Here is a 26,106-nt window from a genome sequence, read left to right on the forward strand (position 1 = left end):
ACAACACCGAACAAATCGAAAATATTATAGAGAAAAACAAGAGTTTGAAAGTGTTAAAACCTCTAAATAAGTAGTAAAGACCGACAACAAAAATACACCAGATAAAAGATAAAAATGGAATCACTAAAACGACAAAAATACGATAATAAAAAATATTGTTGAATATTACTATTTATACAGAATTATAACTACTCATTCAGCGTAGCAAAACCAGAAAACCACGGTATGGGAATATTAAATGTAGGATCTGACATACTACCAAAATTACTAAAGAGGAAGTTATAAATGTCTTAAAACATATGAAAAATGAATATACAGAATGAGTTTTATGTATGGAACGCCTCAATTATCTTAGAAACGGCTTGCACGATTTTTATAAATTTTGATGTGTAAAAATCTTGTGATACGACTGATATTATGGTGGTATTTACATTGTTGTCAGATTTTCGGTTTTTCTGAAAATTTAATGAACTTTCTTATTTCAAATAGGACACCCTGCATATTTTTTGCGTTTTAAAGTCCTTAAAAAAGACTGAATATTTTTTATGTAATATTTCCTATACCGAAATGTGTCAATTTCGGAGTTATTGCTACATTTATTTAACAAAAAATGTTCTTCAAAATTCTTCTCTAAAGTTATAAACAATTTAATTCTGAAAACAACGAACCTTTTTGTACGTTTGAACATTTTTGAGTTATAAACAATTTAATACTGAAAACAACGAAAAATGACGATTTTCAATGTTCGAAAACATAAATAAAAAACATTATTTTTGAAATCACGAAGAGCCTAAATTAAATTTGAAGCCTTCTTCTATCAGCTCCTCATGAGAATTTTTGTCATGTTTTATTCTAAAATATTATTTTTTAAAAAGAGTCTAAATAAATCGCTTATGAGAGAACGCCGCATTAACAATTAAAAAACAATCTTTTAAAATTAAATAAGCCCAAACTGCGTATAATAAGGTTTGAACTTGAATTTAGGTTGTAATTACAAAAGTAATATTTTTTACGTGTGATTTTGAGCCTTGATAACCGTCATTTTTCGTTTTTCAGTATAAAATTGTTTATAACTATTCAAAAACGATCGACTTTAGAGAAAAATTACAAGGGACCTTTTTTATTTAAAATGATCCAAAGAACCTAAAATAATGTCTGGTCGGGCCGAGAAAATTAATTTTTATAGCTTGTTTTATAAATATAGCATATATATTTTGTTTAATATACACTCTGGACCAAAATTAACCGACCACCTTAAAAATGGGTTATTTTTGATGTCTTATATCTCCTAAACCTGTTGTCCGATTTAAGTGATTTTTTTAATATGTTATAGCCTTATTCCTTGACAATATCGTTATACTCGTAATAATATTGTTACTAAACGGGTAAATTTTCATTGTATACCGGGTGTACGAATCAAACTGTGTTTTTTTCTTAAAGTTGGCATCACCCTGTGGAATATTCTAGCATTTGTAGAATACTGAAATTAAAACCTAACTATAGCCTCATGCTTTCTCAACATTTTATTGTTGGATTGATTCGCTTATGTTGGATAATAAAAAAGTTAGATGCTTTAACAATTAGACATGTCGTTTATCAATACAGGGTGTTTACGTTTAACAAAATGTTGAGAAAGCATAAGGCTATAGCTGGGTTTTAATTTCAGTATTCTAAAAATGCTAGAGTATGCCACAGGGTGATGCAAACGTTAAGAAAAAAACACAGTTTGATTCGTACACCCGGTATACAATGAATATTTACCTGTTTAGCAACAATATTATTATAACGATATTGTCAAGGAATAAGGCTATAACATATTAAAAAAATCACTTAAATCGGACAACAGGTTTAGGAGATATAAGACATCAAAAATAACCCATTTTTAAGGTGGCCGGTTAATTTTGGTCCAGAGTGTATTTTGTTAAATAAATATAGCAATAACGACGAAATTATGGCATTTAGGTATAGGGATTATTACACAAAAAATAATCAGCATTTCTTAAGGACTTCAATACGCAAAAAATATACAGGGTTCCCATTTCAAATAAGAAAGTTCATTAGATTTTCAGAAAAACGGAAGATCTAAAAACAATGTAAATACCACCAAAATATCGGCCGCATCACAAGACACTTACATACCAAAATTTATAAAAATCGTGCAAGCCGTTTCCGAGATAATTGAGGCGTTACATACATAAAACTCACTCTGTATAGATTAAGAAAAACACAGGTTCATCGAATGAGCTATGTTACGAGTATCTCTGAAAAAACATATACGAAAATAAGGACATATGAAGCAGGACGAAGGTGGAGGATGTAATTGGAAGAATTGCGCAAATGAAATGAAACTAGGTAGGACACGTGACATGACAAAACAACGAAATGTGGACAAGAAACATTATACATCGGAGACCAAACGAGCAAGCCTTAGTAGTAGAAGACCACAACAACGATGGCTAGACGATATCAAAGCACAAATTGGAAGTAACTGGCACTAAATAATACAAAACAGAGAGAAGTGAAGAACTCATTGGAGGCCTTTGTCCAGGAGTGGATGCAAACAGACTGAAGAAGAAGAAGACTATTTAAGTTATATTTGAATAGGCGGCCCGCATAAAAGGTTTTATTTGGAACATGGCCCGATATTCGAAAAAGGTTGCCGACACCTGGTATAAATGGTCCAAAAAAAGGCCTAACCCAGACATCCAAAGTAAAAGTTTTCCTTCAACACCAAATTGTTCTATATGGTCCACATATTGTTCAGTAAAAAGTTACACCATTCTGAGCGTCCGGTTTGGGAGGGAGATGGGAGAGAAGCCGGTAAATTAGTAGTTTTTTTACGTTTTTTGTTAATATTTCTAAAACTATGCTTTAGCGTAAACAATGTTATATAAAAAAATGTTCTACATGAAATTTAAAATAAAAATGTTTTATACATAATTGTTATAAAATCAACGGTTCCAGAGTTACGGAAGGTGAAATTCGAGGTTTTCGATACTTTTTATATTTTTTGGGCAATATTTATGATATAACTATACCAAAAACCCAGACATGCAAAGTGAAAGTTATGCTCCAACACCAAATTGTTCTATATGGTCCACATAATGTTCAGAAAAAAGTCACACCATTTTGAGCGTCGGGTTTGGGGGGAGTGGGGGGACAAATCAGTAAATATAAAAAATATCGAAAACCTCCAGTTTCACCCTCCGTAACTCTGGAACCGTTGATTTTGTAACAATTATGTATAGAACCTTTTTTGTTTTAAATTTTATATAGAACATTTCTCTATAGAACATTCCTTACGCTAAAGCACAGATTTAGAAATATTGACGAAAAACTTAAAAAAACTACTAATTTACCGACTTCTCCCCCATCTCCCCCCCAAACCGGACGCTCAAGATTGTGTAACTTTTTACTGAACAATATGTGGACCATATAGAACAATTTGGTGTTGAAGGAAAACTTTCACTTTGGATGTCTGGGTTAGGCCTTTTTTGGACCAATTATACTATAATACCTCCGTAACTTTGGAACCGTTCATTTTAGAAGGGTTATGAATTGGGCCTTTTTTATTTCAAATTTAATGTAGAACAATTTTGTGTAGAAGGTTGTTCATGCTAAACCGCTTAGTTTTGGAAATATTGACGAAAAACGTAAAAAACTACGAATTTGCAGATTTCTCCCCCCTCTACCCCCAAAACCCGACGCTCAAAATGGTGTGACTTTTTTCTGAACATTATGTGGACCATATAGAACAATTTGGTGTTGGAGGATAACTTTCACTTTGGATGTCTGGGTTTGGGTCTAACTATACCATACTACAAGTAGTTTTTGAGTTACAAGGTCTACAGACTTTGAAAATAGCAGTTTACAACTGCATGCCATGCAACTCATGCCGCAACTAGCAACCCATGCCAGTCGTATTTGTTTATGTATGAAATTTAATAAAAAAAATGTTTCATCCGGAAAACAGATGGGTGCAGGTCGACCTATATTCGGATCCCGTACTATGATATCTGGGATAGATAAATTTTCCGGTAAATTTAGAGGAACTAGAGGAATTGAAAGCCATATGGCTTAAATATGGATGATATAAACAATTAAATATGGCAGTATGACGGTAAGTCTAAGCCAAAAAACAATGAAATAAGTCATCTATATCAATCTAAAAGGACATTATATCAGGGATACAAAGTAAAAACAATAATAGTATTAACTCTTTTTGTTATAGTATTATATTATACAATGCATTTTACATTAATTTACAGTTTTATTTTTAAAATGAAAAATCTATGCAATTCTACAATAAATATATATTTAATTGGTAACAATATTTTTGGTAGATTTTTAGTATGATTAGTAGCTCAGCTTTCAAAGTGATGTTTAATTTTCGTACTCCGCTTTGGACACTTGTTTAACTGTTGACACATCAGAAGAAGGCTTAGATTTTACAGCTGGAATAGGTTTTTTCTTGGTATACACTAAAAATTAAAATAAAAAGTATGTTCAAATTATTGAAATTAAAAAAAAATAATCATATAAATAAACGACTATTTTAAAATTTAAATTATTGATATTCTAGTTATAAGTCGGTAAGATGAAAATTATTTCTCTATTACATTAAATATTTGTAGTGAAATTAATTTTATAATTTCTAATTAACAGTGCCATGTCATTTCCGCTATGATATAAAGAGTGTTTCAATAAGTATATGTTTAAGAAACTTTATTAAAAATTTGATTTAACAGATACCATTTTAAACATAATATATTGGACGATGTCATGATACTAGAATATCTGATATTAATTTCATATTTTATGTATAGCAAAACTGGCAGGATTATCAACCGAGTCGCAAATAACAATAATAATAATTATTGTAGTGGAATATCAGGTATGCGGTCTGTTAATTGCAAATAAAACTCTTTGTCTTTATTGCTCAATATTTCGCTAATTATTTGTTAGCATCATCAGGAGGAAACTAGAATATTATTATAATTTTGTATTAAGATAAAAAGAGACAAGACTATGATTATGAATTAAGGCTCAGTTACATGAGGCTAGTAACTTGTACGAGTCACTAACACCAAGTACTGAGTACTGACTTTTAGTACTCTCCTTGTGTAAATTGGTATTTTATATTCCAGTAGAGTAGTCAGAGCTGGTTCTTGAGTGTAAGAGAGCACTGGATTATGTTGCTCTGGCCAACAGAGTTAGGTTGGTATAGGTACCGGGACATACAGGTGTGAAAGGTAACGAATGGTCTGACGCCATAGCAAGACGGGGCTCATCCTCTCTGCCTGTGGGACCTAAACCTGTGATTTGTGGGCCCTTCAGTACTGCGGGCACCAGGTCTCAGGGAGGTACTTTTGCGGAGGGGCTCCTGAACCAGTTAAGGAGGATTGAGACAGGCCAGGCTCCACGTAGTGGGGCCATCCAAATTCTTACGTTCAACTGCTTCTTCTAGATCTAGAAGATGCTCCCTGGTGGTCAGTATGCTCATCGGCCACTTTAGACTCCGACGGCACCTTCATCTGCTTGGACTGGCGGATGGCTCACGGTGTCGTCTATGTAACGAGAAAGAGTAAACCTCCTCATATGTCCTCTGGGAGTGACCGGAATTGGCCTATCGGAGGTGACAGATCCTGAGATGGGCGTCTATGCAGCCGAGCCAGGTAAGGGAGTTGCCTTTTAACAAACTTGTGGCTTTCTGTGAGGCCATAAAATTTCTGGGGGACTAACATGGGAGCCCTGTGCAGCCTGGGCCCCAGAAACGCCAAAGACCAGGTTCTTATGGACCTGGTCCGTAAGATAGGGCTGATACAATGGACTCGCTGTAGGAGGTTTAAGTGTCTGAAGGGCTCACAAGTGGGCCCTGCCCCGATGTACCATAACCATAAGAATACTCGCTGCGAGTGTTCATTACACTCGAGTTAACAGAAAGCAACTTACATGTCAGAACAGCGTCAAGGATTAAAACCGAAACCACTTTTTTTTATTTGTTTTTAAATACAATCTGTTACATCACAAAAAAGAGGTAACACTAAGCATTTTTGTTGAACGAACAAATGTGAGAGGAGGTTTAGTCCAATGACTATCAACTCCTAGTAGGTTTGTTACTAATAACTATACTAAGTCACTTATTTTCACTTAAAAACCTTAAAACACTTTAAAAACACTTATGTTCTAAATGGCAAGTCAAGAAGAGTTCTAATTTTTAGTCTATTTAGTTGTGTAAAATTATCCAATCAAATCACTGCTAATTCGTTGGGGTGCTTTTCCAGTCGTTTGAAATATTTATCACTGAATTTGATGATAATTTGCTTCACTGTTTCGATCTTCAAGTCCCTGTAAATGTCTGCATTTGGAATGAACCACGGTGCATTTGTGATAGCACGAAGAACCTTGGATTGAAACCGCTCCAGTATTGCTAGGTTGCTGTCTGCTGCAGTTCCCCACAGTTCAATCCCATATGTCCAGATGGGCCGGATTATTGCTTTATAGACTAATATTTTGCGATATAAAAATAAGGTAGATTTTCGGCCGAGTAACCAGTAGTGTTTTTTGTATTTTATTTCTAATTGCTTCCTCTTCATCCAGATGTGAGTTCTCCATGTTAGTCCCTTGTCAAGGTGTAATCCGAGATATTTTACAGTATCATCTTTAGGAATATTCTTGTTATGAATTAGGACAGTGCTTTCCAACCTATGGGGCGCGCCCCCCTAGGGGACGCGAGACTGTTGCAAGGGGTCATCCAGATGAAGACAAACCAAAAATGTCAGAATATGTGTCAAAAAAATTAATCAGCAAAATATACGTAATCCACAATTATCGCCGCGAATTTTTCGTTTGCAAATGTTAAAACATTCAAGATAAAACATATTGTTAGAAAAATTAAGGTACAAAAGGTTGGAAACCAATGCATTAGGATATTCGGTGTTTCTTTGTGACATTTAGTGAATACTACTACGTTAACTGATTTTGCTTCGTTGATCTTTATCTTCCATTTCTTAGCCCATATTTCAATTGGATGTATGTTTTAACCGAACCAAATACAAGCACAAGCCAATTGCAAATCCTTTTCTACGCATACGCGGTACGAATGGATTTGTAAGTATATTGTTCGTATATTATATTGTTCGTCCGCTATAACTTTTCCCATGCGTCACGATCCATTTTTAAACAAATTAAGTCAAAACTTAAAGTGAAACGTACGCCGATGTGTGTAGTATATAGTATACAGTATACAAAAAGGTATACAGGGTGAGGCAGATAACTGGCCTATTAGAAATATCTCGAGAACTAAAGGCAACAGAATCATGAAAATTGGAATACAGAGGTTTTGAAGGATGATCTATTAAATGAAAATATTTTCATCTCTTTGCAACTTCCGGTTATAACTTCGTTTTTTTAATGGGACACCCTGTATATTTTTACATTTTTGGATTCTCTTCGATGTCTTCTTTCTTAAAATATGAGGATTTGTAATGTTAACAGGGTATTTTAAAAGATAATTACGTTTTTTATTAATTTCGTAGCACTATTCACACCCTGTAGAATTGTAGTAGTTTGACAACTAAAACTTTACTTACGTTCAAATGATTTTTAATATAGTCTACTATTGTTAAGAATCATTAATATAGCTAAATTATTAATTTTAGTATACAAGGTTGGTCGAGACTCGGAATGAGTATTTTCTTAAGTTTTCTTAAATGGAACACCCTGTATTTTAGTATTGTAATGAAATTATATTTTATGGTACATTTTTATTTCCTAAGCATTCCCTATACCTAACTGCTTTAATTTGTGCTTAATTGTTAGTCGCACCAACAATCTTAACTACGTCGGTATTTTTATAGCTAAACCATCATTGGTAATTTTAAGGATCAGTCTGGATTAATACGTATTTATTTCTGAAAAATTATTTGTGATTGAATATTTTCACGGTTAACCTAATAAAATTTTACGTATTTGTTGTTGAAATTAATGTTTAGCTTTAATCACCAATAACTCACAAATTAAAGCAGTTAGGTATAGGGAATACTTATAAAATAAAAAACTACTATGAAATATCATTTCATTTCAATACTAAAATACAGGATGTTCTATTTAAGAAAACTCATTCCGACTCAGAAATATTCATTCCGAGTTTCGACCAACCCTGTATACTAAAATTTCAAAATTAGCTATACTAATGTAGTCCAGAAAGCCACTGCGCATCCGCTAGGAAAAATATTCTTATTCGGATTTTTTGCACAATCTTACTCAAAAAGGACTCCTATTAACAAATTTGCATGTTGCCAGCACCAAAAGGTGGTCAAAAATCTTTTAGACGTTTTTTTTGTTTTTTTCCTAAAATAATTTTTTTTGCATGGAAAAAAGTTGTTTTAGGTTTTTTGGATCATTCCAAACAGAAAAGGTCTTTAGTGACTTTTCTCTAAAAATGATAGTTTTTGACATATAAGCGATTAAAAATTGAAAAATTGCGGAATCGGCCATTTTTAACCCTCAAAAACTATGTGAAAAACTGAAAATGTGAATGTTGCCAAGGTAGGTAGATATTCTTTAAACATCGATTGATGAAATCCCGAAGAGTTTTTTGCCATTAAATTTTCAAAACTCCTTTGTTTTTTAATTGCTAATCAAGGTCGATTTTTATTTTTAAGTTATGATATTGTGGCATATATGGTATACTAGTGACGTCATCCGTCTGGGCGTGATGACGTAATCGATGATTTTTTTAAATGAGAACATTGGTCGTGTGATAGCTCATTTGAAATGTTCTTCAATTCTCTATTCAGTAACGTAAACATTTACATAATTATTTATACAGAGTGTCCTTCTACTTCTTTTTTTTTTGTCAAATTTAATAAAAAAATTTTGGACACCCTGTGTCGTAAATAAGTGTGTGGTTACTGCCTTCTAGGTCCCAATTAATTAAAACTCTCCTGTTTGGTTCAAATACATTATATTTACAATCACCTCCATCAGCCTAACCATAACAATGTGTTTACATTTAACAGTAACGACCTACTACAACAATAATAATAATGATTATGATATCATCGGGCGTTTACTTATATATTAGAATGAACTTTCCAACCTCACGCGTCGGCCTTGGTCAAGGGCGGACAATTTACTTTCAATCAAACATCTTTTGTACAGGGTGATATTATAATACCACACCTGTATAAATAATTATGTAAATGTTTATATTACTGAATAGAAAATTGAAGAAACTTTCAAATGAGCTAGTACACGACCCCTATTCTCATTTAAAAAAATCATCGATTACGTCATCACGTCCAGATGGATGACGTCACTAGTATACCATATATGCCACAATATCATATTTTAAAATTAAAAATCGACCTGTTTCGGGATTTTTCCGTAAAGTCGCCTGTTTACGAAATAACGAATTTATTCCTTTCATTTGCACCATACTGACGGTGGAAAATAGTGTCGCGCACGCTTGATTAGCAATTAAAAAACAAAGGAGTTTTGAATATTGTATTGCAAAAAACTCTTCTGGATTTCATCAATCGATGTTTAAAGAATATCCACCCGCCTTGAAAACATTCAAATTTTAAGTTTTTCACATAGTTTTTGAGGGTTAAAAATGGCCGATTTCGCAATTTTTCAATTTTTAATCGCTTATATGTCAAAAACTATCATTTTTAGAGAAAAGTCACTAAAGACCTTTTCTGTTTGGAATGATCCAAAAAACCTAAAAAAAATAAATAATCCATGCAAATTTCCATGCAAAAAAAATAATTTTTGGAAACAAACAAAAAAAAAACGTTTAAAAAATTTTTGACCACCTTTTGGTCCTGGCAACATGCAAATTTGTTAAAAGGAGTCCTTTTTGAGTAAGATTGGGCAAAAAATCCGAATTAGAATATTTTTCCTAGCGGATGCGCAGAGGCTTTCTGGAATAATGATTCTTAACAATAATGGACTATATTAAAAATCACTTGAACGTAAGCAGATTTTTTAATGTCAAAGGGTCATTCCATATCAAATCATTCAATTTTGGAGCAAAAAAAAATTTGGACCTCCGATTTGTTTGAAAATTGGTATATAGCTTCTGCGGGACGTAAAAATAAGATATTTAAGGTCAAAAAATCTTCTTCTTCTTTTTTTCTCAAAATGTTATTTTATGCGATTTTACAGTGATTTGGTGTTTATTTATACAAATTTGTATTTTCTATCGTAAAGTATCAATGGAAAACATAATATTTTAATAGAAGGGACTCAAAAATGTCATCATATGGCATTCTAACAAGTTACTTTGATTCAAAACAAGCTTTTGATCAAATTTTATAGTGTAGAAAACGTTAAAATACCGTTTTTTACATTTTTCTCCATTCCCAAAATACATTATAATCGATTTGGCTGAAAATTTGCCCACATATAGACAAAACACAGGACTTTAAGTGGTAAGAAGGATTTGAATTATATTACAATACCAAAAAAGTTACATGCAATATTATGGTCAAAAATATAGGCGTCAACTGTAAGTACAATTAACTCGAAAATATCGACCTCGAGACAAAAATTGTTAAAAAGAAATTGTAATAATTGCAAATATGATTTATTTGGAATAATTTCAGTTCCTACCATTTTTGTCGAAAAGTTAAAAATGGCGGAGGTATTGAGCAAAACAAGTTCTCCTTTAAAATCAAGATGGCGGCTAACGTAACGGAGGAATTCATTCGTGATTTTAAATTTAGGCTACTATTGACTCCCCTAAAGATCAGAAATATAAAATTTTGGGCAGCTCGGCATTCAAGGTCAAATGCTATCCCGACTCCCGACTGGACTAATATTATACTTTTGAGTCTGATATTACTGCATGTAACTTTTTTGGTATTATAATATAATTCAAATCCTTCTAACCACTTAAAGTCCTATCTTTTGGCTATCTGTCGGCTAATTTTCAGCCAAATCGATGATGATGTATTTTGGGAATGGAGGAAAATGTAAAAATGTATTTTAACGTTTTTTATACTATAAAATTTGATCAAAAACTTGTTTTGATTCAAAATAACTTGTTATAATGCCATACAATGACATTTTTGAGTCCTTTCTATTAAAATATTATGTTTTTCACTGATACTTTACGACAGAAAATGCAAATTTGTTTAAATAAACACCAAATCACTGTAAAATCGCATAAAATAACATTTTGAGAAAAAAGAAGAAGAAGATTTTTTGACCTTAAATATCTTATTTTTACGTTCCGCAGAAGCTATATACCAATTTTCAGACAAATCGGAGATCCAAATATTTTTGTCTGAGTGATTTGACATGGAATGTACCCAAACTATTACAATTCTACAGGGTGTGAATGTTGCTACGAAATTAATAAAAAAACGTAAATATCTTTTAAAATACCCTGTATAGTATTACAATATCTCATATTTTAAGAAAGAAAATATTAAGGAGAATCCAAAAATGTAAAAATATACAGGGTGTCCAATTAAAAAAAAGTTATAAGCAACTTCTGGTATAAACGGAAGTTGCAAAGAGATGAAAATATTTTCATTTAATAGATCATTCCTCAAAACCCCTTTATTCCAATTTTCATGATTCTGTTGCCTTTAGTTCTCGAGATATTTCTAATAGGCCAGTTATCTGCCTCACCCTATATACACATCGACGTTCGTTTCACTTTATGTTTTGACTTATTTGTTTGAAAATGAATCGTGACGCATGGGAAAGTTATAGCGGACGAACAATATAAATTTATGTATATGTACTTAAAATATATAATTTCAAAGTAAGTTATTAATCGAAGTAGCACAGAAAACGAAAATAAATATTGTTCCCATAGCATCAGATTGACAACAGGTGGATTACTTTCTTTGGTTACACCTCCTGAGATTTTCAAAATTTATAAATCAAACAGGATGCCGAGGAAATTAAGATGAGAGAATTTTAAATAATTCACAACTCATCTGCTCAGCGTGGTAAAAGTTCCAACAGAAAGATTCCTTAACACCCCTGCAAAAGAGTAAATGAATCAAAAATGTATAAACATTTTCAATTTCTTTGTAACACGAAAATGCAGCAGCTGCATAATACTCTGGTTAAATCGGAGAGTGCAGGAAGAGTCTATACCGGTTTCGGAGGTCTTTTCCCCCTCATCAGTAGTCCCATATTATCTTCTGTCCGATTTCTCCAGGCATCACACTTTGGATCTTTTCGATATTTTCACCTAAAATATATCAAAATTTTAATAATTTTATATATGTAATATAGGTAGTGTGACCAACTCCAATTCAGCCGAATCCGGGACAAGGCTGAAAAAAATACCTGAAATCCGGGACTTTTTAATGAAAATCGGGCCATTTTTTTTTTCAGAAGACGATAATTAAAATACAGAAACGAAAAAGAGTCCACCGTTTTAGTTTTCGTAGAACTATAATACCACGATATAAAATGCATGCGTTTTGGATGTAGTATAAGTATTACACTCTAGAAATTGTCCACTTTTTTTCATCCCACCAAATCAATTTGATGTGAATTCTTAGAAGAATAACGTATTCAAAATTTCAAAATAGAATTTTACCTAAAGCACACTAAAGGTTGAAAATTCGGATGGCCCGGAAGCCTTGTCCGGGACGCCGGGACACGACTTCGTAATTCTGGCCATGTCCCGGATTTTTAGGGCTAGTTGGTCACACTAAATATAGGGTACATTGACTCTTTCAATTCGCCGATCGTCGCAGATCTTTATATAATTATATGAAACTTCGTAAAAAGTCATGTTAGTAGATTGAAATCTTTATCATTTATAAAAACAACTTATTTACATGGAATATTGATCAATACTGACAACTAACATTTATGAAAATATCTTTTTACGTCAGATTTGATTAATACTGACTAATCTATTACATGACTTTTTACGAAGTTTCATATAATTATGTAAAGATCTGCGACAATAATTATGACTGGCTGAAGATGTTAATGTACCTATACTGGATTCTCTCAGCCAAGACACAACTGTCTAGTGACGTTGGTAATTTATTTTTTGGGAAGTTAGGTTGCTAGACGTGACTGTAAATTAGTACACAACCAAAGATACCTGTTCTTAGCCAATATTATTAATGGTAAAGAGACACCAATAATATAAACCTTACGCCAATCAGTAATTATTTATTTACACCATTATAATGTATTGATATCAAATAAGAAAACTATTTATTGTTCAAAATAAAAATATTTTGTAGAAATAAATTCCACAAAATTTTATGGGTTTAGTATACACTCCCACTATTTCTAATATAATTCTTCTTTTTTTGGTGAAAGATAAGTAGATTTGAGCAGTTAATAGTGTGAGGTAGGAATTTTTGTGCTGTATGTTTCCTATTCCGAATGTGTCAAAGTGAATCTCGGCTGAGCAAATTCAGTACACCTATATTACAGCACAATAATATATTATTCAAATTTTGATGTATTTTAGGTGAAATTATATGTTTTAAGTAGGTACTGTTATATTTCTATTTGATATGAAAATTAAAATTTGATAATTATAAACAAAATTCAATTTAATATAAAATATTTTCAATTTTCTCAACCACGGGCATATAAATTTAGAACAACCTGTATACAACAAATTGTTATATTTAATTTTAAGAAGTGATTAGAATAAGCGTACGAAACTCGGAACAATGTGCTTAGAATAAACAAAGTGAATGACGCGTACCATTATCGTTTCTTCGCGGAAGGTCGATCATTAGCCTATGCTAAATAAAACTCAGTGAAATAGATGATAGTTCATTATCGTTTTTCGCGGAAGGTTTCGATCATTAGCCTATGCTAAATAAGACTCATTTGAAAGAGAGAATAGGTCATTAAAATTTGTAAATAGTTAGAAAGTATTTTAGAATGGGAATTAAATATTTTCTTTTGAAATCCATTAAGCATATTTAGAAAGATTAAAAATTGGTTTTGAGAAATATTACGAATGAGAGTTGGTGGTGGAAGATTGATTTGTGAATTTGGAAGGGATATTTAGAAAGGAGGGGAATGAATGACAAAGTGAGAGCAGAATGTTTTGAGCTGTGGAGAAGTGAAGTCGAGTAGTAGACGGTAGTGTTCGAGGAGTGAGAAAGCCGGTGTAGTTCCGTGAGTGTGGAGTATCTATCGTGGAACGAGAAGTAGGCCAGGTCGAGAGTAAAAGAACCTCCTTGAGCCCAGAGTGTCCCGGTAGCTGATAGCAGTTTCGAAAAAGGTAGAACACAGCATCACGACAAAAGCAGGAACGAGAGCTATTCGAGCTAGTTTTTCAAAGGAGAACATCACTGGAAGCCAGGACGAGGTTTGATCGCAGCCAAGGATAGCAGGAAAGGGTTTTGTGTGAGGACATTTTCAGTTCACCAGGAAAAGGTCAGTCTCATTTGTTTGGACATGAATGTATGGGTTTTTCGTATTAAATTCCACATAAAAAATTGAATAACATAATCAATAATATCAGAAAAGCTTCATCAAACTTAAATAGAGTTGTTCCTAATAACTCCTAATAGTTAAATGTTAATAAAAACTTTCAATTGAAAACCAAAAGGAAATAAGATTCCCATTTGTAAATGTTATGTTTAAGAATAATAAGAAATAGCAAATATTAAGCATTGGTTGCCTTTTAAATAAAATAAAAAATATTTTGATTATAATTGTAACCCATATGTGTATTTTTTTTTACTCTTTTCTTTTCTATCCCGATTAGGAACCATTAAGAAATATTTAGAAGCCACGGAAGTAAGTAATTAATTTATAATTCGCCCTGAGATTGAAAACATATTGATATGTGATCTGGTTAATTAATTGGATTAGTATTAATACATTGATTAAATTAAGTAACATATAAGAATATTATCTCATATCAATAATCAAGATCACATCAGTACATATCCATAAACTTATCATAATCTATTCGTACCGCGTGTGCGTAGCAAGCTAGGATCTACAATCGGCTTGTGCTTTTAGTAGGTTGGGTTATAATCCTTGGCGTTGTACTGACATGTAATTTAGAAATCAGTCCTATTGACGGCAGTCCTATTAACTATTGTCCTTAGACTATGGTCTTTTTGTCGTTTTCGAGAAATCATTTTAAGACGGCTAATTCTTTCATATATTGCTCCCTATGCTTCCTCGAACACCGTACCGGCAATCTGGCTGCTGATACAGGTTGCGTTCATTACTGCTCAGCACACCTGTACAGGTAAACACAAATGATATTTTTCGATAGTAATATAAAATACAGGGTGATCCATTTAAAATTTCTGAGAAAAGAATGTACTTGCGTTTTGACTTACCCTGTATTCGATATAAGGAAAATGAGCAATATCAACAATTCTTAAAAATTTTCACAATCAACAAAAAAATATGGCACCAATAAACCATCGCTGTTGTGCTTTTTTTATTCATACAGGGAGCTGAACTTGTTACAATTTTCATAAAAAATTGGTTATAAGTTTGTAGAAGCCCTATATAACTTAACAAACCTTTAAATTTTTGTGATGGGGAAGTTAACAGGATTTCGAATATAAAATAAAATATAGGGTGCTCCATTTAAAAAACCATAAGTTTGGTCTGCTACTATGTTATCGAACACCCTGTAACAATCTAACTAATTTCGTAATGTGAAGCTGAAAGTTGGCCACAAGTTTTATTATTAACTTTTATTGCTATCTATTACTATAGCGGATCTACTGAGCTTTATCACACTCATCAATCACCCCCTATATTGAATTTAAATTATTTTAGAACGAAAAATATTTTGTCATTACTTTTTAAACCACAGAAATGTCTGGCAATTACAGTTCATATTTCTAATAATGTTTAAAAAGTAATGACAAAAATTTTTTCGACTTACAATAATTTTAAATTCGATATGTTTACCTGTACAAGTGTGCTGCGCAGTAATGAACGCAACCTGTATCAGTAACCAGATGGCCGGTACGGTGTTCGAGGAAGCATAGGGAACAATGAAGTTCTGATGAAATAGCAACTAACGTTGCTAGCTCTTGGTCCATATTTACTGGAACGAGTAGGTTCCCCCGCCAATAAATACTCGACTGTATTCTGTATTGCCCTCCCCACTTCGTCCTATGCGGCCGAATAAGGCACATGACAAATAACAGATAGCAAAGTGTGATGCCGCCATATGACGCACTAGTACCAGCTAGTACCGTTGAGATCGGTTACACGCTTCTAGTACTTAGTACCAATGATTAATTCAGGTGCTAAGCTAAAACATCTCCAAAGGTACTTCTACACATTAAAAAAGATTTTAACGTGTAGACGCCACTATCCCTATGAAACACTCTCCTCCAGTACTCGCATCAGTGAATCTTGCGAGTAGCTGAGCCTACAGATTTAGGGTAAAAAATCTTCAAACCTTTGTATGTTTGTTCAAAACAGTACTAACAATATTAGTTAAAAGTACAAGAATTTATAATTAGGGGTTAAAAATAGAAAAAGCAAACATAAAAACAAATAGCAACATTTAATACACAATAAAATTGATCATTTTTATATATGTTAAAAATATACACAATAATCTTCTTCTTCTTCTTCCTCTTCTTCTTAGCCTTTCCCAACTCCTTCCATCATGGCACTGGATGCGCATTGTATATCCCCTCAAAAAGTATAGAAAACATGTTTATACTAGATCATAATTTTTCAATTTTTACGGCTGAAGCCATAGCAATTTATGAAGCATTAAAGTATTTTAAGAGTTCCAATGACAGCTCCGCAACAACTGCATCTGATTCCTTGTCGGTTCTTTTAGCCATTGAGACTATGTTTTTCCCAGTAAAAACACAAATATTTGCATTCTTCTAATCAAAAAAATATGTTTGAATTACATCATGAGCAGAGAACAGTCAGATTTTTGTGGATTCAAGCTCACATAGGGCTTGAGTATAATGAGCATGTAGATATATTAGCTAAGAAAGCCACTTAGATTCTGGTGTGAAAACAGATTATAAGCTCTGCATTCCAGATATATTTATAAAAATCAAGAATGATCTATGTAATTACTGGAAACAAGAACATTATGAATATAGTCAACATTCCCACTCACAATATGCGCTGATACAACCCACAATCCCAAGTAAATTTTGGTTTAAAAATTACTCTGTCCCACGTAGATACATTACATCAATTATCAGAATGAAATCTGGACACGCGTGTTTTCCGGCTCATCTGGCAAAACTTTGAATTTTAAGTTCCAATTTATGTGAAAATTGTCAAAAAGGAGCAGATTTAAACCATATTTTCTTTGAATGTACAAAATATATACAACAAACTGATGACTTTTGCTACATTTTGTCATTAAATAATAAAACCGTATATGACTATATAACAGAATTTATTTCAAAAAGTAACCTTAACTTGTAAGCACTGTTAAACTAGCAACCTTTGTTTTAATGGCAAATGCCTGTGCCAAAAAAAAACTCCTTTAATCGGACTCCTGAGCAACATATTTCCAATTTGTTCCGGCTACTCTTTTAATATCATTAACCCACCTCATCTGTCGTCTTCTTCTCGGTCGTTTTCTTTGGTAAGGTCTCCAATATTGTATTGCTGCATTCCAACGTTGGTCTTTTTGTCTAGCAGTGTGGTCTGCGAAGCTCCATTTAAGTTTGGCAACTTTTGTTGTTATGTCCTCGACTTTTGTTTTAGTCTTACCCAGTCGTTCCTCTTTTTATCTGACAGTCGTATACCTAACATTGCTCTTTTCATTGCTCTTTCTGTTTTGGCTAGTATATTCATATTCGCCTTGGTTAGTGTCCGGGTTTGACATCCACATGTCATGATAGGAAGGATGCACTGGTTGATACAGAATAATAGAATTGATCAATTCGGCCGTTACTTGAGCCTCCTTGTGTTCTGCTATACGTTTGTTAAAGGTTCTGCCAGTTTGACCGATGTAAGTTTTTGGACAGTCACCAAACGTCAGTTTGTATACCTACACCACTATGTAATTGCTTTATCTTTTGGTTCTTATTGTTCTTAATTCATTTGCTTATGTCGTTGTTTGTTGTGAAAGCTGGTGTTATTCCTTTCTTTTTTATGTGTTTGGCTATTTTTGTTGATATCTTTCCTGTGTATATGTAATAGAACAGAAGGTACTGGGTTTTTTTGTGGTGGTGGGAAGACTAATTTAAGAACTAGGTTCTTTACGCAGTTTTTGATTTAAAATTTTGTTTATTAGGTATATGTTCGTTGTAACCATTGCTTACTGCTATTTGCTTAATATTATTCAATTATATCTAGAAGTTATTTTATGACATGTGACTTTCTGTCGATCTATGTAACATGACTGTTAATTTATGTTGTGTAGGATGGGATGATGAATTTTGTGTATAGTTTTGTCAGTATGGGTAGGTTTACAAAATACGGAGAACTCATGTTAATTTTGCAGTCTGCTAATTTTATTTCTACAAAATGTTTGGAATGATTCTCCTATGTTTGTATTTTAAATTGAATATTACTAAGGAGGGAATTCATGTATGATAAAAATTGGTCAATCAAATATTTTCAATGGGAAATAAGCTACAATTTTACCAAAAAATGATTTTATTAACGTTTCGAAGCCCAAATCGGGTTTCGTTGTCAAAATACAAAATACTACTAAAATAAACAAAAATGTCGTTGTTAAGTAAAAAAAAATTCCTCTAATAATTTATTTAATCTGACTCATTTATATTGGCAATTTAGACGTATATTATACATTTTAAAGTAGAAGACTTTAGAATGATATCGCCAATATTTATGAGTTGCGTTCCTGGGACGACTTTACTAAAAGATAGTTCATTCGATTACATGAAATCAATCCCAACTCTAGAATATCCGTCACAAAAAAATCATAGCATATGATCTGTCTTTAAAGAGACAACCAAATGCAACGATGACAGTAAAATTCTCGCGTTAGAGATTCCATAGTAAATCACGAGGGAAAACCAGGAAAAAACCTCGTGATACTATCCCGACATCGTAAGTATTTGGTCTTACATTTAAGTTACTTCCAAAAAGCTAATACCAAAGTCTGACTTTATTATGTTTAAATTGTAAATAATATTAATAATACATATTATTGTGTATCAATTTATCAATCAAAGATAGAATAAAAATTTATTTTTTTTAATTTAACGCGGGCACATAAATTTGATACACCCTGTATATTGATTTGTAACTATTTAGTAGAAGGTAGCTTTTACGCAGTGGGTTTCTCCTTAATGTATTTTTCCCTGAAGACTTAAAGACATTTGTAAATACAAATAAAGTTAAATGACAATTTATTTCGAATTATATCCGGATGGAAGGGAAAATCCACAGGTAGCTGTAATTATTAGTTTTTAGAAAAATAAAGGTAGAGAGATTTGGAATTTTAAGTCGTTTGTTTTAAGCACAAGAGTATTTGTATAATTTCCGGAAAGTGATTAGGATGAGTAGAAGTATTGCTTGAAAGAATGCCTGGTTTTTCGAATGAAAAAGAGAAATGTTTCTGATTGGCTTGGCAATTTAGAATGGGGAAAGGGAAGTTTGAATGTTGAGACAGTTTTGGAAAAAAACAGTATTGTGTGGTCGGCATCCGAGAAAGGCAGTCGAAAGTTTTCGCGTATAGTTCAGAAGCAAGTACTAGTGGTTGTTTGATAGTGGAGAGTAGCTGAAAAGTGGAACGAGAGACAAATCAAAGTGAGAAGAAAAACCTCTTTGATTCTGTAAAGTCCAAGAGAGCAAGTTACAAGAATTATCGTTATTAAAATTATTTGTGGCACCAAGTAAAAAAGATACTTGGGTCTCAGGAGATTATTATTGAGAGAAAGAGAGGAGAGAATTTTGGGAGTTTATTGAACGAGTACTGGTCAAAAGCGGCCTGGTTTGTGTTTTGGAGAAATAGTTGCTGGTATGCTGCTGGATTGATGCTGAGAACGGAGAGGGCTTTGATTGGTAGCCATGGTACAGAATCAACAAGGAAGAGCTGTTTGGGTCGAGAGGAGACATCATTGTGTGTGAATTAAAAAGGTCAGTCAATAACTTATGTGATAGATGTTCTTTATAATCAGAAGTTAAAATATTTGCGTAAAAGCATATCAATTAAGGTTCCAATATTTCAATAATTTAATAGGAAGTATAAGTAGTTTTGCAAATACCTAAATTTGTTTGTTTAGCTTATTTTATAAATGGTATCAGGAACAAAGCAATAAATATTTATTTAAATTGGATTAATTATATGGTAAAAGTTTCATTTGGACAATTATGCCCACAGGATTTAATTGATAGATTTTCAGAGCATTGCTTTTAATAATAAAGGTATTATTTGCTTATTTATGATTTTTCTATTAATTTCCTTTTCCTATTTTATCCCGATAAGGATCAACTAAGAGATACTGAAGCCACGAGAAAAGATAAATATAGCCTAAGATAATTTTAGTTAATTTTTATGACAAAAAGGCACCCTGAGATTTTTTATTAATTTTTTATGTATGATTTGCGTCAATTCAATAATTAATTAAATAAATACTCAATTAAAATAAAAGTAATAGAAAGCAGATCATAACCACATGGCGCCCAACGTGGGCGTGAAAGTATATCTGGTATCTGGTTGTGAATTTGAAAGGATAGGAAACGGAAAAACAGGTGAAGGAAAATTTATTTGCCCGTTGGAAAAAGTTGATATATTTAAAATTTATGAAATATTTGTTTGAGTTATTTTTTTTATCTAGGTACAATTTTACATTATTTTATTTTTGATTGATTTGAATTTTGATAAATTTAAAAATTTTTGTGATACATTGATTATATTTGGGGAGAGAAAAATTTTCGTATCTACAGCATACAGGGTATTTTCGAATTTCGTATCAGGCGGGGATAAATTTTAACTACATGCCGACCACCAGAAGCAAGAGCAAAGAAAACAAAAAACAAGAGGAACATTTGAAACAAGAAGAACATTTGGAACAAGAAGAACATATAGAACAAGAAGACATTTTCGAAACAACAATAATTGCATCATAAAAACAAGAATTATCAGGAATAGATAAATTATTACAACTGATGCAATTCCAGTCACAAAAAATGGAAGAAAATCAAAGGGAAACACAACGAAAAATGGATGAAACACAACAAAAAATGGGTCAGAAAATTGATGAATCACAACAAAAAATGAATCAAAAAATGGATGAAACAAAAAGAATAATGCAAGAAAATCAGAAAGAAACAAAAAAAGCAATAGAAGAGAACAAAAAGATAATGGAGGAACGCATAGAAAAGTATGAAAAGGAAGTAAAAGGATGTTTGACAATGATCAAGAACGAGATGGGACAACAAGAGACAGAGATTAAAGAAATCAAAAATAAAATGAAGGATATACAAAATTGCCAGAAAAATGACATAGAGAACTTAGAAGCAAAATTTGAAAATGCTTTGCAAGAAGACAAGAAAGAATGAGAGGAAAGATGGCGAAATAATGAAAAACTAATTGATGATATCAGAAAACAACGAGAGACGGGAGACAGGAGAGAAATACTCATCCAAAGTCCGGGTGATATAAAAATACAGTTTGGCGGGGACGTAAAAAATTTACACCCAGTAATTTTCATAAATAATTTAAAAAAGAAAGTACAATACATAGGTAACTTCGAAACAGCAAAAGAGACGATAAGGAACCATCTTAAAGATGAGGCGAGTTTATGGTTTGATAGCAAAAAAGAAGAATTGGACAGTTTGCATAAATTCGAACAAAAGTTCCTGAGTTATTTCTGGGAAAAAATACAACAGATGGAAATAAACAAGGAGTTGCAAAATGGGAGGTACCATGATAGAATGGGTATTTCAGAAAAAACATACGCACTACAATTATACAACAATGCAAAACACCTACAGTACAATTATTCGTCCGAACAGTTAGTAGAACTGATAGACAGACATTTTGAAGATACCTTAGAAGATCACATAACTTTACAAAACTAAAAATATATCGACAGTTTATGCGAATTCTTACAAATACGAGAAGCAAAAATGAGAGAAAGATAATAAGAAGATCGCAAGAAAATTATAGACATCGCGAAAATCAAGACTATAGAGATAGAAGACAAAACTTTAGGAGAGATTATACAAGAAGAGAATTTATTCCGAGGAGGGAAAACGAAAATAGAGACAACGGAAGAGGAAACTATGAACAAAGAAATCGGCAATGGAATGAAGACAGATATCGAGAAAACCAGAATAGAAATAACACCCGCACATATCAAGAAGACAGAAATGATAATAGAAGGAATGAACAGGAAAATCGTGAAAACCGATACGGGTCCGACAGACCAAGACAAAATAAAAGATCGGTAAACAATACGCAAATAGTTGAATATGAGGATGAAAGACAAAGCGACGAAAGAAGAAGCGAAGAAGAACAGCATGCGTTTTTTCACGAAGGCGCTCACTAGACACAAAAAAAAACAAACAGGAATTTTTTGTCACCCGAAGGAATTTATTAAATTAGCAGGAAATTATGATAAAAGAAATGGAGTAAATTTAAAATTTGTAGATGGTTTTATCAATGAGAAACCGATTAAAATTATGATTGATACTGGTTCGGATATTACATTGATTAACAGGAAATTAATAGAAAAGGTTGATTTAACGAATTTAATTTACAAAATTCCCAGGGTAAATTTAGTGGGCGCAAATAAACGGACTTTGGCAACAATAAATGAAGGAATACGAGTAAGGGTTCGATTGGGGAAGAAATTTTATGCACTACAATGTGTGATAATGCCGAACATGATGCATGATATGATCGTAGGAGTGGATGGATTGTCAGAAAAACATGTGGTGATAGATTTCAAAAATAACACGAAAATCACAGAGAAAAAAGAAGAAGAACAGGACATTCTGGAAATGGACAAGGAACATGAGAAACGGAAAAAGGAAAATTTAGACAAAAAACAAACGGTGGAAATGAATTTGGCAATAAAGCAAGGACAGAAAAGAAAGAGGAGAAAGCAACAGAAGATAATTAAAGAAGATGAAGCCTGGGATTCCTCGAAAGAAGAGATGAGCCCAGAAGAAGAAAAAGAAGAAAAGAGATTGACAAAGGAAAATGAAGCTTGAGATTCCTCAAAAGAAGAGATGAGCCCAGAAGAAGAAAAAGAAGAAAAGAGATTGACAAAGGAAAATGAAGCTTGAGATTCCTCAAAAGAAGAGATGAGCCCAGAAGAAGAAGAGATCAGAATAGAAAAGGAAGGCGAAAGAGATACAATTGAAACTGTAGTATTTGAAGGAGAAGTATGCGAAATGGAGGAGGCAGAATACACAATAAATATGTGTAAAGAATCGGAGGAAAAAGAAAGAAAATTGATATGTGGGGAAGAAAAGGAGAAGGAACTGCATGTAATATTGAGGGAGTATGAAAATTTAATAAATGAAGAAAACAAAGTAGCCAAAAAGTATGAACATTCCTTTGAGGTTGAAAACGTAGAAAATTTTCGATCGAAAACTTAACAATCCCATATAAGTACAGACACTGGGACAAAGGAAGCAATTGTTTTTCAGGCGGGACTAAATATTTTGACATAAGAGAAAAGTGTTGTTGTCGAGAGAAAATCATTCTTTTCGTTGCATTTATTAAAAACGATTTTATCTCAAAACAAGGCGGGGCTGTTATTGTGTATCAATTTATCAATCAAAGATAGAATAAAAATTTATTTTTTTTTAATTTAACGCGGGCACATAAATTTGATACACCCTGTATATTGATTTGTAACTATTTAGTAGAAGGTAGATTTTACGCAGTGGGTTTCTCCTTAATGAGTTTTTCCCTGAAGACTTAAAGACATTTGTAAATAGAGTGAAATGTAATGACAATTTATTTCGGATTATAATTTAAAATGATTGTTTGTTACGTGAAGGGAAAATCCACAGGTAGCTATAATTATTAGTTTTTAGAAAAATAAAAGTAGAGAGATTTGGAATTTTAAGTCTGTTTGTTTTAAGCACAAGAGTATTTTTATAATTTCCGGAAAGTGATTAGGATGAGTAGAAGTATTGTTTGAAAGAAATCCTGGTTTTTCGAATGAAAACGAGAAATGTTTCTGATTGGCTTGGCAATTTAGAATGGTGAAAGGGAAGTTTGAATGTTGAGACAGTTTTGGAAAAGAAACAGGATTGTGTGGTCGGCATCCGAGAAAGACAGTCGAAAGTTTTCGCGTATAGTTCAGAAGCAAGTACTAGTGGTTGTTTGATAGTGGAGAGTAGCTGAAAAGTGGAACGAGAGACAAATCAAATGAAGAAGAAAAACCTCTTTGATTCTGTAAAGTCCAAGAGAGTAATTTAAAAGAATTATCGTTATTAAAATTATTTGTGACACCAAGTAAAAAAGATACTTGGGTCTCAGGAGATTATTATTGAGAGAAAGAGAGGAGACAGTTTTGGGAGTTTATTGAACGAGTACTGGTCAAAAGCGGCCGGGTTTGTGTTTTGGAGAAATAGTTGCTGGTATGCTGCTGGATTGATGCTGAGAACGGAGAGGGTTTTGATTGGTAGCCTAACATAATCAACAAGGACGAGCTGTTTGGGTTGAGAGGAGACATCATTGTGTGTGAATCAAAAAGGTCAGTCAATAACTTATGTGATAGATGTTCTTTATAATCAGAAGTTAAAATATTTGCGTAAAAGCATATGAATTAAGGTTCCAATATTTCAATAATTTAATAGGAAGTATAAGTAATTTTTCAAATACCTAAATTTGTTTGTTTAGCTTATTTTATAAATGGTATCAGGAACAAAGCGATAAATATTTGTTTAAATTAGATTAATTATATGGTAAAAGTTTCATTTGGACAATTATGCCCACAGGATTTAATTGATAGATTTTCAGAGCATTGCTTTTAATAGTAAAATATTTGTATGTGTTTATTTATGATTTTTCTATTTATTTCCTTTTCCTATTTTATCCCGATAAGGATCAACTAAGAGATACTGAAGCCATGAGAAGAGATAAGTATAACCTAAGAAAATTTAAGTTAATTTTTATGACAAAAAGACACCCTGATATTTTTATTAATTGTTTATGTATGATTTGCGTCAATTCAATAATTAATTAAATAAATACTCAATTAAAATTAAAGTAATAGAAAGCAGATCATAACAATATATATGCAATAAGTAATACTCAAATATAAAATTTGTACTAACTCGATATGTTATTCACTTATTAATCGTGGTATTTTCTTTCTATTGACTTCCTCTTTCAGTATGGGTAATCACATCCTACTGCATTCTACCAAGAATTTGCGACAGAATTGGTTTCATTTAGCATAATTAGAGCCGCTTCTTTGATTTTTCTCTTTTTATTATATGATTCTTTCAGGACTATACTTGAATCTCTCTTCTGAACTCTATGTTCATTATCCCATGCGTGTTGACATATTTGAGATCTATCAAATTTTTTATTTTTAATATAAGGCTGATTCACTTATTCTAACGTTTAATGGTCTTGATGTTTCATCTAAATAAAATTGTTCGCATTCACAAGTTATTTTATAAATGCAATTCTTTGTTCTTTCTTGTTTATTGTTAGGTTTAGTTTTAGATAGAATAGATCTCAATGTGTTTGTTGTTTTGAATGTTGTTGAAATGTTGAATTTATTTCCTATTGTTTTAAGTTTCTCGGATAGTCCTTTTGTATATGGTATTGTTATTTTCCTCGTATTATTTCTTGTGAATGTTGTAGGATCCCGTTCTAAGTTGTTCTGTTCCATTCGATCCAATCTTGACCATTCCTTATTAAACGATAAAGGATAATAATTTTTTAATAAAACAGATGTTAACAATTTTGTTTCTTCTAAAAATGAATTTTCGTTAGAATACTTTTTGGTTCTATCATATAAGGATTTATTGATTCCCTTTTTATCGTTGATGTTGTGATTTGATTAAATCACATATGATTGTTGATGTTGTGATTTGATTAAATACTTACGATATCGGGATAGTATCACGAGGTTTTTTCCTGGTTTTCCCTCGTGATTTACTATGGAATCTCTAACGTGAGAATTTTACTGTCATCGTTGCATTTGGTTTTGTCTTTTTTAAGAC

The 26,106-nt window shown here is 32.3% G+C and overlaps 1 protein-coding gene across 1 annotated transcript in view; it reads right to left on the reverse strand.

Annotated features, from left to right (window-relative positions):
* Positions 1–4,207: 4,207 nt before the first annotated feature.
* Positions 4,208–26,106, reverse strand: part of LOC114329690 (uncharacterized) — a 40,246-nt gene continuing 18,347 nt past the window's right edge. Inside the window, exon 3 of the mRNA XM_028278877.2 lies at positions 4,208–4,481. Coding sequence (XP_028134678.2) covers positions 4,384–4,481 — 98 coding nt within the window. The 3' untranslated portion in view covers positions 4,208–4,383. The remainder of the gene's footprint in view (positions 4,482–26,106) is intronic.

This window comes from Diabrotica virgifera, chromosome 2 (assembly GCF_917563875.1).
Source record: "Diabrotica virgifera virgifera chromosome 2, PGI_DIABVI_V3a".
Classification (NCBI taxonomy): Eukaryota; Metazoa; Arthropoda; class Insecta; order Coleoptera; family Chrysomelidae; genus Diabrotica; species Diabrotica virgifera.